This window comes from Crocuta crocuta, unplaced genomic scaffold (assembly GCF_008692635.1).
Source record: "Crocuta crocuta isolate KB4526 unplaced genomic scaffold, BGI_CrCroc_1.0 scaffold278, whole genome shotgun sequence".
Taxonomy (NCBI): domain Eukaryota; kingdom Metazoa; phylum Chordata; class Mammalia; order Carnivora; family Hyaenidae; genus Crocuta; species Crocuta crocuta.
In genome coordinates this window covers 2,037,344-2,052,861 of record NW_027532173.1, presented here as the reverse complement: position 1 = coordinate 2,052,861, position 15,518 = coordinate 2,037,344, and the positions used below count along the sequence as shown (strand labels likewise).

Here is a 15,518-nt window from a genome sequence, read left to right as displayed (position 1 = left end):
CAGACAAGACAGTAGTTTGTGGCACAGGAAAGTGGTCCCTCAAGTAGCACACGCAGGAACGAACTACCACTGTGGCCCAAACGCTCTGTGCCCCCTGCCTCTGAGAGAGGATACAAGAGGCAGAGCACCGTCTGAGTTTCTGGTGTGAAAACTTTCCCCACTGGTCAGGGGACCACGTCTGCATTTAGGATCCATACCTGGGAACCTGCCTGCCTGGGAACCAGACGTGTGAAACAAGCAACATTAGGCTAACAATTTAGAAGAAAACACCACAAACAACTCTACTTTACAGCATGTCAGCAAATTCCACCTTTCGAAAACAACTCTGCTTTACAAAAACTAGGTCTCCACTGCTGAAAGCATAGAAGCTGGCATCTCTGCCTCTTCCCCCAAATACACATGATTTTGAACTGCTTTGTCTGGCTGAGCTCAAGTAAAATGTAAGTCAAAAGTGGAAGCATTTATGGTCTAAATATATTTGCAAAAGGCACAAAAGAGAGCAAAGTAAACAATGCACAACAGACGAATACACTTGAAATAGAAAAGATGCTGAAATGGAGACACTTTAGCCACCACTGAATATTATAAATGCTTAGCTTACATGCCTGTAATATATTCATGTTCACATGTTGGCACTGGGACCACTTGCTATCAGCTTTCATTTATCACACGGAGGCTTCATTCTTTTGGAAGAACTATGAAGGGAAAATCGACATCCCACAAAATCAGAATCCAAAAACAAGAGTCAATCACAAACCACTTCAGTAAAATTAAGTTTTACTTTATGTATGACAAAACTCCAAAGGTAATGAAACATTTTAGCTTCCTGATTTTATCTTCATCTACTTGTTAGATTCTATCTAGTAGATTATACTCAACAAATATTTTTGAATGAATAAATGAATGAATAAATTCACTATAAACAATTGATTTGAAAAGAGCAGAGTGATGTACCTTACATTTCTGGACAGAAAGCTTCCAAAATTCCATTTATTTATTTTCTGAGCTTTCTTCCTTAAACAAAATAAGTCAACAAATTCATATACACAGATAACCACAATGAGACAGCTAAAGTAAAAAGAACTATAGTAGTCATGAGTATATCTAGTCCTGAGGCCCTAGCTTACTCCTCCTAAAGCAAAACTCACTTATTGGAATGGCTACCATAGGTACCATAATGAAATACCACCTCACATCTCTTAGAATGGAAGGAATCAGAAGGAAGGAAGGAAGGGAAGAAAGAAAGAAGGGAGGAAGGGAGGAAGGGAGGAAGAGAGGGAGGGAGGGAGGAAGGAAGGAAGGAAGGAAAGAAGGAAGGAAGGAAAGAAGGAAGGAGGGAAGAAAAGTCAAACAAGTGTTAAAGAGTTAAAGATGTGGAGAAGAGAGAACCTGTGTGCACTGCTGGTGGGAATGCAAACTGGTGCAGCCACTGGGGACACAGTGTGGAGGTTCCTCAAAAAGTTAAAACTAGAACTACCCCCCACCCCTGATCCAGAAATTCCACTTCTGGGTATTTACCCAAAAGAAATGAAAGCACTAACTCAAAAAAATATCTCTACCTCCACGTTCACAGCAGCACTGTTTACAACAGCCAAGACATGGAAACAACCTAAATGTCCATTGACAGATGAATGGATAAAGAAGAAGTGATATTTATACACAAGAGAGTATTATTCAGCCAATAAAAAGAAAGAATTCCTGCCATTTGTGACAACATGAATGGACCTGGACCAGGAGGGCATTATGCTGAGTAAAATAAGTCAGACGGAGAAAGATGTGACACATGAGCTCACTTAATGTGTGGAATTAAAAAAAAAGAAAAACACCAAACACACAGATAGAGAACAGAATGGGGGTTGCCAAAGGTAGAGAGTGCAGGGTGGGTGAAATGGGTGAACAAACTTCCAGTTATAGTTGTAAATCGTGGGGAGGTAAGGTACAGCATGATGACTAAGAGTAATACCGTGGGATATATTTGAAAGCTGCTGAGAGATCATAAAAGCTCTCATCACAAGGCGGAGGGGGGGGAACTGCACTGGTATATGGACAGATGCTGACCAGACTTACTGTGGTGATCGCCATGCAATATACACATATGCCAAGTCATTATGGTGTGCGCCCGAAACTAACGCAATATTATGTCAATTACATCTCAATTACAAACAAAACAAAAACTATGAAATACACACCAAAAACAACAACAACAACAACAACAACTCCTTGCTTGTGCGATGACCGTGGTAACGTTAGTGTCAGCAGTAAGAGCGGCAGCAACAGTAGCAGCAGTTATTGTTAAATTCTTCTCAATTCCTTACAAACAAAATTCAAAGATTATATGCCAACCTCTGTCTGTGAGTTACCAAGAGGGATGAACTAGAATCCAACTCTCCTGACTTGTCCAATGCTGACCCTAGTCCCTGTGCGAAAACCTAAGGATCTGGACACGAGACACACAGACTAACCTTTTCAGCTTCTAGCTGCAATGGAACATTTGATTGAATGCTGATTACAGCTGCCACTGGCTGCCTGTGTTACTTCATTTCTATTATTCTGGGAAAGATTAATATGAAATCCTACTGCCTTTGGCGCTGACATTGTACATATTTAGCATTTTAATATATTCTAACTCAAAGACTCAGAATTCTAGCTAAATATCATAATTGTCTATATGCCTTCTGTAATTTGGCCTTCATCTCAGACATTCTGAATCAGAATAAACCATAGTACCTGCTCTAGAAAAAGATAGTACAGACAGTCTAGAAAAATATCCCTAGATATTTCTAAGGAACAGAAATGAACCAGAGGGACTTCAAATACACAAATTTCAGATACAGGCTATAAAACAAAGATTCTTACCAAGTTTACAGATATAAATACTAAGCCTGAAAATTTCAGCAGAGAGCTGTAAATGATTTTTTTAAAAAGACACTGTAAACTGGAAGAAAAAAACAAGTAGATACTCTGTGATGGATAAATACCATGACTAAAACTAGGCCACTGATGAATGGGTTGAACAGCAATCAGACATGGCTGAAAAAAAGAATCAGTGACAGAATATATAGAGCATGGACAGACAAAATACCCTAAACACAGAAGAGAGGGCAAGCAAAACAAAGTCTACAGAAAACAGGCAGATGGACAGAGAACAGCACAGAGGCAAGATCTATATGGATAATGTTTTCCAGAATTGATGGGGAAAAAAAATCCACAGGTTCAAGAAACCCAATAAATACCAAGAATAAATAAACCCACCAAAATAAGCAGTATAATCAGGCACATCAAAATAAAAGTACAGAAAACACAAGATAAAGAAAAATATCTTAAAAGAAGCCAGAGAAATAAAGAAAGGTCATGAGAGTAATAACGAGAGTCCCAAGGAAGTCAATGAAGTCTTGCGTGCACTACAAAGAGCTGCCAATCACAAATTCTATACCCAGTGAAAAGAGCCTGAAGGATGAAGGTGAGAAGACACCTGCAGACAGAACAGGGGCAGCCAGCAGCGCACCTGGACTAAAGGAAATTTAAAGCTTGTACGTTGTGGAAAAGGAAAATGATCCCATATAGGGGGTCTGAAATTAAAGAATGAAGAGTAAAGAAAATCTAAGGATGTCTAAATGATCACTGATGGTATAAATCAGGGAAGTCGCCAAAAAAAGTGAAGAGAATTCAAATGCACACTAATAACAGTCTGTAAATTACAAGGGAGTCATGGAGTTAAATTGTTCTGAAGTTCTTATACTATTCAGCAAAAAAGTAAAGATACCAATTAAGCTTTGACTCTGAATAAAGCTCAAGTAACTGTGATAAGTGAAAGAAACCATGTAGCAAAGAGTATATACTGCATGACTCCTGTATAAAAAAAACTCTGGAAAATACTATGTAATCTAAGGTGTTACGGAACAGAGGACACAAGGAAACGCTTGGGGTTGGTGGACACGTTCATCACCTTGAGAGTGGTGAGGCTTTCATGAGTGTCTACTTTAATAGGTGCAGCTTATTGACAATTACAACTCTAGGAGCTGTTCTTGGAGGAAAACGTTGTGAGGTGTAGTGGAAATAGTACTTGAAAGGAGAATTCACAATTTAAAAAATGTATGTCACGAATGTTTCCCAGGCTCTAAATTGATCGATTGGCAGACAATTAAACAGAGCAGGGAACTGAGGAAGAGCCAGTCTGTTCTATTTTGTATGGGAGAATAGCAGTGGGTGGTAAATGGCTGACGACAAAGATAATGAGTTCAGATTTAGAAAAAAGAAAATATCTTTCAGAGAGCTGGATATTCAGGTCCAAAGTCCGAGGTCAGGACGGGACAGTCAAGGCCGGAAATATTTTTCTATCTCCCACACTGCTTGCGAAAATGCCGGTCACATCAATAAAAGGTCTCCTAAGAGGAATCTATTTGACGAGCCAACAGGCTCCATGACTTCTGGAAAGCACACTCACGCCCGAGTGTCTGCTGGTCCTCGGCAACCCTCCAACAGGCTTGCATACTTCTCTCGCCGGCTGGGCTGTGGTTGAACAAGCCAAGTGCTCTGTACCGTCCACGCCCGGTCCGCAGGTACTTGGCTTAAGGATCTGTTATGCAAACCGATGAAACTGACTTAAGAGAAGATAGGTTTTTCCCTCTATAAATCAGGTTGAGTGCTGTTGAAAAACTCAGTAACAGTGGACAAAATAATGAACTGTTGTAACAGATGTGACAGTTCAATAATAAAACCTTGGAAATAAAAACATCAAAACCTAAATCCCTAGAAGTTTCCATATGTGTGTCTAAGCTTTTGCTTCGTTTTAAAGGAATGAAAACTGGAAAGACAAGGCAGACCGTAGACGCTCACAGAAAAGGACCTACATCAAAATTCTGGTGAGTAAAATGATGTGGGTTAAAACAAAATGTTTGCAATATATATGTATGTTTTATTATTATTATTCCCAAATTTCAGTGATTTCTCAGTGAGCAGCCAACCAGTGGTTCCAACTTCATCTCCTAAAATTGGCCCCTAGTGTAGTTTTCTGCAGTCTACTGACATTTTATTCCAGTTCTACATACCTGGAGTGACATAATGCTGCTATCTTGCTGTGAAGCAAATGTACAAATTCTACCTGAAAGATCCAAGAATTAGTACCTGGAAGATTAAAAAACAACAAAATGTCTACTTCATGATGTTGCACCATGAAACGGACTCCATCAGCAGATTACTGGCCAAAACAGGCACATCTCTTTGCCATTATTCTTACTGTAAGGGCATGAATATATTATTGCATATAGAGGAGATAAAGAGTACACTTTAAAAATTATCAGCAGAACCTTGGGGCACCTGGGTGGCTCAGTTGGTTAAGTGTCCAACTTCGGTTCAGGTTATGATCTCACGGTTCGTGAGATAAAGCCCTGTGTCGGGCTCTGTGCTAACAGCTCAGAGTCTGGAGCCTGCTTCGGATTCTGTGTCTCCCTCTCTCTCAAAATAAACAAACATTAAAATTTTTGGAAAAAAAAAGTCAGCGGAACCTCATTTGCCCAACTGACACAAAAGGAAATTTTGGCTCTAGGGGACCTTGAAAGATAAGAAATTACACAAAAATAGGACTCTTCAGAACACAAGTTAGGGGAGTAAATACTTGAGAGAAAGGAGAATTTGATTATAAAAACAAATATGACCGAGTAAGATAAGGCATTTATTTCTGGCCCACAAACCAGGAGATCTACTCATCCACAGAAGTTCTGAATGTTAGGGACACACTGGATAAAAAGAAAAAGGAAGATGTGGCCCAACACCATGTTGACTGTACTATAAGGAAACTATCCCCATGTGAAAGTTACACTCTCTTCCTACATCAATGTACACTGCCATACCAAGGCTATGGATACAAAGTACCCTACACCCACACACATACAGAAAATGAAGGGAGATATCATCTTTTCGATGCTGAGGACACTACTGAGATGATGGAAAATATCACAAATGTGCCATTAAGGACAGAGAAGGCAGAAAGGATCTGTGCAGCAGACACAACCTCTTTGACAGAACTCCACAGATGTGATCAGACTTGCTATGGCTAATCATTCTATAATGCACATAAAATGTCAAATCACTGCATCACACTTGAAATCAATATAATATTGTAAGTCAATTATACTCAATTTAAAAAAATAGGCGTTCTCAGAAAGGATCTAGGAAAAGGAAGAGCTAAATATAATCTCAAAGATTTTGGCCAAGGAGAAACAAATAAAACAAACACTAAAAAACCGGTTCAGCTGACAAATTATTACAATAGGAGAGAAGCTAGAATAGACACTATAGTAAATTTCTTACAATCACGGATGTCAAGATGAGAAAATAGAGAAAAAAGGACAGGAGTCTGGGAGCCAGATTCCAGGTCAGGGGGTAAAGAACCAGCAATCGCACAGCAGGAAAAGCGAACAGCGCGCGGCGCAGGTGCGGCAGTGGGCACGGAAACGGCGCGCGGCGCAGGTGCGGCACAGGTGCGACAGTGGGTAACAAAACAGCACCGGGCACGTATGCGACCGTGGGCACGGAAACAGCGCATGGCGCGTGTGCGGCAGTGGGCACGGAAACAGCGCACGGCGCAGGTGCGGCACAGGTGCGACAGTGGGTAACAAAACAGCACCGGGCACGTATGCGACCGTGGGCACGGAAACAGCGCATGGCGCGTGTGCGGCAGTGGGCACGGAAACAGCGCACGGCGCAGGTGTGGCACAGGTGCGACAGTGGGTAACAAAACAGCACCCGGCACAGATGCGACAGTGGGCACGGAAACGGCGCGCGGCGCAAGTGAGGCACAGGTGCGACAGTGGGTAACAAAACAGCACCGGGCACGGATGCGACAGTGGGCACGGAAACAGCGCATGGCGTGGGTGCGGCAGTGGGCACGGAAACAGCGCACGGCGCAGGTGCGGCACAGGTGCGACACTGGGTAACAAAACAGCACCCGGCACAGATGCGACAGTGGGCACGGAAACGGCGCGCGGCGCAGGTGCGGCACAGGTGCGACACTGGGTAACAAAACAGCACCCGGCACAGATGCGACAGTGCGCACGGAAACAGCGCGCGGCGCAGGTGCGACAGTGGGTAACAAAAGAGCACCCGGCACGGATGCGACAGTGGGCACGGAAACGGCGCGCGGCGCAGGTGCTGCAGTGAGAAAGAAAAGCTGGAGCCACCTTCTGGTGAGCACAGGGAATCTTACTTTGAGGCCACGCGGATGTAACCTTCTCTTCGTTACACCTTCCAGGAAGGAGCCCCAGAAGCAGCCCCCTTAGTAAGAAGTCTCTACACATACACACTGCTCCGAGTCAGAACACGCACGCGTCCCGGCTCCCCGTCACGACGCAGAACACGCACGCGTCCCGGCTCCCCGTCACGACGCAGAACACGCACGCGTCCCGGCTCCCCGTCACGACGCAGAACACGCACGCGTCCCGGCTCCCCGTCACGACGCAGAACAGGCACGCGTCCCGGCTCCCCGTCACGACGCAGAACAGGCATGCCTCCTGGCTCCCACCAGGACAGCTGTAAACAAGACCCGCCATGCACACGGCAGCTAACAGGCATGTGCCTTCAGAGACACCAAGTGGAGACGACAATTACAGCAGATTATGGGCGCAGGTAAGGGCTTGTTTTCCCTTCTCTACCACTTTCAGCTGTGGGGGAACACTTAGTTCCCAGTCCTCACATCTCCCCAGGAGGGGAGGGAATGTCCCCCGGGGTGAGAGTATAGAACATATCAGGCTTTTACTCCCCTCCCTCACCTCTAACTCCCCGGGAGAGAGGGCCTGGCTTCCGCTGAGTGGCTGGCCTGGGGCCACGCGTGCCTAGCTGAGCTCTTCCCTCTCCCTCAGACCTAGCTGGTTTGCAGAGCCCAGCGTGGGCTCCTCCAAGTCCCGTTTTAGAGGAAGAGTCTGCCTCTATGAGGAAGGTGTCCAGGCGTCTGGCTGTGCCAGGGACAAGCACAACATGTCTATTAACTAAGAGGGGAAGTTTTAACAAGAACACTTGGCTACAGATCTAGGGTTTTCTCAGTAGTAAAGCTGATCTGATCTCCAGTTAGGTCTCCTTTCTCAGCTGGCTACCCAGCTGAGAGGAAAGGACACAGATGTTCTTTACTGATCCCCTGGAGCCACAAGCCAGGATGAAGAGGTAAGATAAAAGTAAGCCAGACAGGGAAGATCTCTTTCTTTTTCCTACCCGTCATCATCATTTTTAAAGCATTTAATAAAAATCAACACATGTAGTTGATACGATGGTTCCATCTCATCAAATGACACCAACATGCTTGTCACATTATCAAATGATCATACGAGCTCTGCATGGGTTAACAAGCCAAAGCACTTGGGGCACCAGGTGGCTCAGTCGGTTAAGCGTCCGACTCTTGGTTTTGGCTCAGGTCATGATCTCATGGATCATGAGCCCAGATCTTCTTGGGATTCTCTCCCTTTCTCTCTCTCGCTCAAAATAAATACTTAAAAAAAAACAATAAAAACATAGTCAATTGTATTTGCTTCCAGGAACAAGCTCAGATTTTGAAGCAACCTCTATTTAGATTAGATGACCTCATATGTTAAGGGTCCTTCTGGATTTAAAATTCTGCTTTTTAACTAAAATTCTATCTGCAGTTTGCACCCATCACTTTAAATCATGCTTTTTACATTTTTTTTTAATTTTAATGTTTTATTTATTTCTGAGAGAGAAAGAGAGGCAGCATGAGCAGGGAAGGGTCAGAGAAGAGAGGGAGACAAAAATTCTGAAGCAGGCTCCAGGCTCTGAGCAAGCTGTCAGCACAGAGCCCGACGCGGGGCTTGAACCCACAAATTGTGAGATCATGACCTGAGCCAAAGTTGGATGCTTAACCGACTGAGCCACTCAGGTGCCCTGCTTTTTACATTTTTAACAGTTCAAGTAAAGGGCAGCGGTAAGAACAAGTCAATGAATAAACATGAGCCCCTTAACTTATTCTTTATCTGCAAAAATGAGTATAATACCCTGTACTGCTCAGGGGTTCTGAAGAGACCAAGTCAGTTAATATATTATGTGAAAAGGCATCAAAATTAGGTTTCCTTTCTGTGTAGCCGGCAGCTACCGCCTTCTGCCACTAGATGGCAGTGCCACATGGGTAAGGCCGGTCTGGACTGTCCTCAAGGGCTATAGGAAATGTGTGAAAAATCAAGTTAAATTACAGGGGTTTTCCTGGCAGCTGATGAGCTGATGGATAAATCTTCAGACACCTGAAAAATGAGGCTGCGATATTTTTACATTCCGTAAGAAACAAAAGTACTAATCCTATGGAAATGGCATCATATAAGGTAATAGGCTTGTAGACAGCTAATAATATTTGAACGTTTACCTCTGACCCCAGACTGAGAGAAACAATCTCATCCTCAAAAGCAGAATGTGTGTCAATATGAGCAGGAATTCCTGGGACAGAAAATAAAATAACACGTCACTTCATTTCTCCTGTTAGTAGATTTAAGATGACTCTTCATGTACTATGGTGAGAACACTGTGTGATAATCGGGAATGCACGATAATTTTAGTTAAAAGGAAACATTTAGGGTGAATGTGACTAAATAAAATCAAACTAAATCTCAACTAAAAATTTCTTAACTTCATGTTGAAGTGCCACTGGCACTCAATTCTGAAATCAAAATGCGAGATTCAAGGGGGCGCCGGGGTGGCTCAGTCGGTTAAGTGTCCGTCTTCAGCTCAGGGCATGATCTCGCAGTTGGTGGGTTCGAGCCCCGCATCGGGTTCTGTGCTGACAGCTCAGAGCCTGGAGCCCGTTTCGGTTTCTATGTCACCCTCTCTCTCTCTCTGCCCCTCGCCTGCTCATGCTCTGTCTCTCTGTCACAAAAATAAGTTAAAAACTATAAAACAATTAAAAAACAAAACCAAAAACGTGAGAGTCAATGCTGACCTAGGATATTTACCCAATCCCAGCCCAAGAGAAAGGTGTGAAAGATAAATACCAAAGTCAATTCCCTGAACAATGGATTCCCAAGTACACGCAGAACAAAAGCGACAGTCAGGTGTGAGGACTGAGCCTATCAATAATTAAGTTGTGGCTTCCTCTACCAGTTTCTCATCTGTGCTGAGTATCTTCTAGAAAAAGGAACTGTACCACATGATGAGAGTACATAAGGCAAGTGAGACACACCTCTGTCCTCAAGGAGCGTACAGACCAACAGAAAGACTGACAGGTAAATAGGCAATTGTAATACATTGTGAAAAGGCAGGAAAAAACACAAAACCCCACGATGCCTGACATTAATAAAATCCTTAAGGTCATTTCAGTACTACAAACATCAAATGAAGATGCTAATAAATGCAAAAAAAAAATCAGGACCCTAAAGATTTTTCACTGAAGTATCATCCTAGAACTGTCTTCACATTCTTGGAGGGGAAAGAAGAGGGAGAATACAGGTATTTGTCAATTATTTGGATCCTCTATCACAATTGTCTCCTATGCCTAAAACAACCGCCCGTCTCTAAATGAAACATTGAGAAGCGAGCAAACAAAAAAGAAATCACAAAAATCACACAGTGACAATGTCAGTCTGCTTATGTCTGCTCTGAGAAGCAAGTTCCTCAAGGGATTAACATTTGACTTACAGGTAACAAACATAAGCAAATTACTGTGAAGAGTTAGTTTAACACAAAAAATAGTATCTTTGATTTTAGGGAGTTACATACTCTACTTAAGTTATGAAATACCCGGTTGGAGTGTTGAAAGAAGAAGCACTCACCATGTCCAGGTTCATACTGGTTTACAGTCAACTGATCGGGTTTGTGTTTAATGAAACCTTCTTTCAACCATTTCTCCAAAATGCTATCACAAGTGTCAGGAAGACCTGTTGTCAGTAATCATAAAGGTGAAACATATTAAAATATTTACTTTGCATGTTTAACTCAAGAATAAAGTCACTGTGAGAAAAATCGCACAGCTTTGAATTTTGCAGTCAGATCCACGGGTAACAATAAACCAATAAGGCAAAACAAAATAAAAGCAAAACCTTGAGAATCCTCTAAAGTTTACTGATTAAAATCATAAAATATCCAAAAGAACACTTTTGCTGACAATTTTGGTATTCTATAAAACAGCAATAAAATTATTAAACTTATTATAATATACTAGAAATTAGACTGACTGCTCTTTTGTATTATTTTCAATTATTCCACTAATTTTATATTAAACTTCACTTGCTCTAAATCATTTCCCTTTACAAAGCAGTTTTCAGGGTACCTGACTTTTCAGCTGGTGGAGCATGAGACTTGATCTCAAGGTTCTGAGTTCAAGCCCCACGTTAGGTACAGAGATTACCTTTTTTTTTTTTTTCCCATTTATTCACTTGTTTTTAAATTTTACTTATTTGTTTATGTTTATAATACTGTCTTGTCAATTTGGTTTCCATGTAACACCCAGTGCTCATCACAAGTGCCCTCCTCCATGCCGATCATACCACTTACCCTCTCCCAAATTTTATGATGTTTAAATAAGTTTAAATAAGTTCCTTCTATCCTGACTTTCTCAAGGGTCTTTATTAAGAAGGGACGCTGTATTTTGTCAAATGCTTTTTCTGCATCTATCGACAGGATCATATGGTTTTTATCTTTTCTTTTGTTGATGTGATGTATCACATTGATTGATTTGTGAATACTGAACCAGCCCTGTAATCCAGGAATGAATCCCACTTGATCATGGTGGATAATTTTTTTTTATGTGTTGCTGAATTCGATTTGCAAATATCTTAAGAATTTTTGCGTCCGTATTCATCAAGAATATTAGCCTGTAGGTCTCTTTTTTTGCTGGGTCTCTGTCTGGCTTGGGAATCAAAGTGATGTTGGCTTTGTAGAATGAGTCCAGAAGTTTTCCTTTGATTTCTATTTTTTGGAATAGCTTGAGAAGAATGGGTATTAATTCTGTTTTAAATGCCTGGTAGAATTTCCCAGGGAAGCCATCGGGCCCAGGGCTTTTATTTGTTGGGAGATTTTTGACAACTGATTCGATTTCTTCACGAATTATGGGTCTGCTCAGATTTTCTATCTCCTCCCGTGTGAATTTTCGTAGTGAGTGTGTGTTTAGGAATCTGTCCATTTCTTCTAAGTTGCCCAGTTTGTTGGCATATAATTTTTCATATTATTCCCTGATAATTGCTTCTATTTCTGAGGGGTTGGTTGTAATAAGTCCATTTTCATTCATGATTTTGTCTGTTTGAGTGCTCTCTCTTTTCAAGAAGCCTGGCCAGAAGTTTGTCAATTTTGTTTATTTCTCCAAAAAAGCAACTCTTGGGTTTCATTGATCTGTTCAATGTTTTTTTGGTTTCTATATTGTTTATTTCTGCCCTGATTTTTATTATTTCTCTTCTCCTACTGGGTTTGGGGTGCTCTTGTTGCTCTCCCTCTAGTTCCTTTAGGTGAGCTGTTAGATTTTGTACTTGTGCTTTTTCTAATTTCTTGAAATAGGCCTGGTGTGCAATGTACTTTCCTCTTAGGACTGCCTTTGCCGCATCCCATAGAGTTTGGATTGTTGTATTTTCAGTTTCATTTGTTTCCATATATTATTTAATTTCTTCTCTAATTGCCTGATTGGCCCGTTCGTTCTTTAGTAGGGTGTTCTTTAACCTCCATGTTCTTGCATGTTTTCCAGACTTCTTCCTGTGATTGATTTCGAGTTTTGTAGCACTGGGATCTGAAAGTGTGCATGGTATGATCTCAATTCTTTTATATTTATTGAGGGCTGCATTAAGTCCCAGTATGTGATCTATCTTGGAGAATGTGCCATGCTCACTTGAGAAGAAAGTGAATTCCATGACTGCAGGTTGTAGAGTTCTAAATATATCTGTCAAATCCATCTGGCCAATGTGTCATTCAAGTCCATTGTTTCTTTAGTGATTTTCTGTCTAGTTGATCTCTCCATTGCTGTAAGTGGAGTATTAAAATCCCCTGCTATTAGCACATTCTTATTCATAAGATTGTTTCTGTTTGTGATTAATTATGTATTTAGGTGCTTCCATATTCGGTGCATAGACATTTATAATTGTTAGCTCTTCCTGATGGATAGACCCTATAATTAGTATATAATGTCCTTCTTTGTCCCTTGTTACTGCCTTTACTTTAAAGTCCAGTTTGTCTGATATAAGTATAGCTACACCAGCTTTCTTTTGACTTCTAGTAGCATGATCGATAGTTCTCCATCCCCTTACTTTCAATCTGAAGGTGTCCTCCAGTCTAAAATGCGTTTCTTATAGACAGCAAACAGATGGATTTTGTTTTTTTACCATTCTGCTACCCTATGTCTTTGATTGGGGCATTTAGTCCATTTATATTCAGTGCTAGTATTGAAAAATATGGGTTTTAGAGTCATCGTGTCCTTTGTGGGACTCATGCTTGTAGTGGTGTCTCTAGTAGCTTGGGTTCCTTGCAACATTTCCCTCAGAGAGTCCCCCTCAGGATTTCATGTAAGGCTGGTTTAGTGGTGACGAATTCTTTCCATTTTTATTTAGAAAGACTTTTATCTCTCCTTCTATTCTGAATGACAGGCTTGCTGGATAGAGGATTCTTGGCTGCATATTTTTTCTGTTCATCACATTGAAGATTTCCTGCCTTTCCTTTCTGGCCTGCCAAGTTTCAGTAGATAGGCCTGTCACCACTCTGATAGGTTTCCCTTTGTATGTTAGGGCCCTTTTCTCCCTAGCTGCTTTCAAAATTCTCTCTTTGTCGTTATATTTTGCCAGTTTCACTATATGTCATGCAGATCAATTCAAGTTACATCCGAGGGGAGTTCTCTGTGCCTCTTGGATTTCACTGTTTCCTTCCCCAGATTGGGGAAGTTCTCTGCTATAATTTGCTCAAGGTCTCCTTCAGCACATTTCCCTCACTCTTCCTCTCCTGGAATTCCTATGATATGGATATTGTTCCGTTTGATTGTATTGCTGAGCTCTCGAACTTTCCTTTCGTGTTCCTGGATCAGTTTATCTCTTTTTCTCAGCTTCCTCTTTTTCTATAATTGTGTCTTCTAAGTCATCTATTTTCCTCTCTGCCTCTTCAATCCGTGCATTGGATGCCTCCATTTTATTATGCACCTCATTTAGAGCATTTTTTTAATTCATCACAACTATTTTTGAGCTTCATAGTCTTTGTAGCAATAGTTTCTCTGATGTCTTCCATGCCTTTTTCAAGCCCAGCGATTAATTTTATGACTACTGTTATAAACTCTTGTTCAGTTATGTTGCTTATATCTGTTTTGAGCAGTTCTTTAGCTGTCATTTCTTCCTGGAATTTCTTTGGAGGAGAGTTCTTCCATTTCATCATTTTGGCTAGCTTTCTGTCTCTTGTTAGTTTTAAAAGCTTGTTATGCGCTCTGCACCTGCGAGTACTGCTGTATTAAAGAAGGCTCTTTGACTGTCCAGGGCCTGTCCGTTCAGGAAGTGTTCTTTGAATGGTGTCTCTTGGTCTCTCTTGTTGAGACTTTGGTTATTTTATTTCCGTACTCATAGTGGTATCTGGGATTCTCCACCATGTGTACTTTGGTTGTTTCCTGAGGTAGCAGCAATAAGGTTTTCTCAGGGGACTCTGCCTCCTCTTCCTCCCAAACTTCTGGATTCTGTAAGGGTTCCTATGGCTTCACGCCTTCTGTGTTTGAGAGACGGGGGCAAGTGAAATGTATGGAGCTCCCTACTTCTCTGCCATCTTGCCTCCCTACAGAGATTACTTTAAAAATAAAATATTTGAAAAACAAAAACAAAACACAGTTTTCAAAGTAAAACTAACTTCACTGGAGTCAGAAATAACAGGAAGTTACAAGTTTTAGAATGACACACGTTGAGGTGGGGGGGGGTTCATTCTTGGTANAAGAATATTTTGACACAGCTGTTCTGCAGGCAATTTTTTAGTATCTACTAACATTCTTAAACAAACACAACTTTGACCTAACAGTGCTACTTCTCCAGGCTCACCACACGCCGGCTGTGCATGAAGACGCTCACAGCACCACAAGTCCTGACACCGAACAACTAGAAATCGCCTCAGTGTCTACCAGCAGGGAACTCCCTGAGTAAGATCCTGCTGAAAGTGAATAACACTGAGAAGCTGCATCAGATCTCTAAGGGCATTTAACGAAGGGAGAAGAACAAGCTGGAAGGACACACTTGTGTAGGAATGTGTGAACATACCACACACAGCACACAGTATAGTAAGTACTACATGCTAACAACTACACGCCTTTATGGGTATCTCTACTGGGATGTAAACTCATTTGTTACAGGACTGGAATAAAATGTACTAACCGGTTAACAGTACTACTTCTGAGAAGTATGTGAATAAGGACAGTGTTCAAGAGGAATTTCAGTAAAAAAAGTAAAAACAAAATTAAAAAAAAAGAGGAATTTCAGCCTTAGCTTAACGTATCCAGTGTTCGTAACAAAACTGCACTACAAATGTAATTTAGATGTTTTAAATTTAACTGGTTATTTCACCAGTTTACCCGGAAATGACCAGTGAAATGTACT

The 15,518-nt window shown here is 41.5% G+C and overlaps 1 protein-coding gene across 8 annotated transcripts in view; it reads right to left on the bottom strand.

Annotated features, from left to right (window-relative positions):
- The window catches only part of ALKBH8 (alkB homolog 8, tRNA methyltransferase), a 96,683-nt gene that overhangs the window by 27,226 nt on the left and 53,939 nt on the right, over positions 1-15,518 (bottom strand). For all 8 annotated transcript variants that reach the window (XM_077777431.1, XM_077777428.1, XM_077777429.1 and 5 more), the window contains 2 exons: positions 10,758-10,862; positions 9,359-9,429 (listed from right to left, as the gene is read on the bottom strand). In XM_077777431.1, the coding sequence (XP_077633557.1) occupies positions 9,359-9,429; positions 10,758-10,862 (176 nt within the window). The remainder of the gene's footprint in view (positions 1-9,358; positions 9,430-10,757; positions 10,863-15,518) is intronic.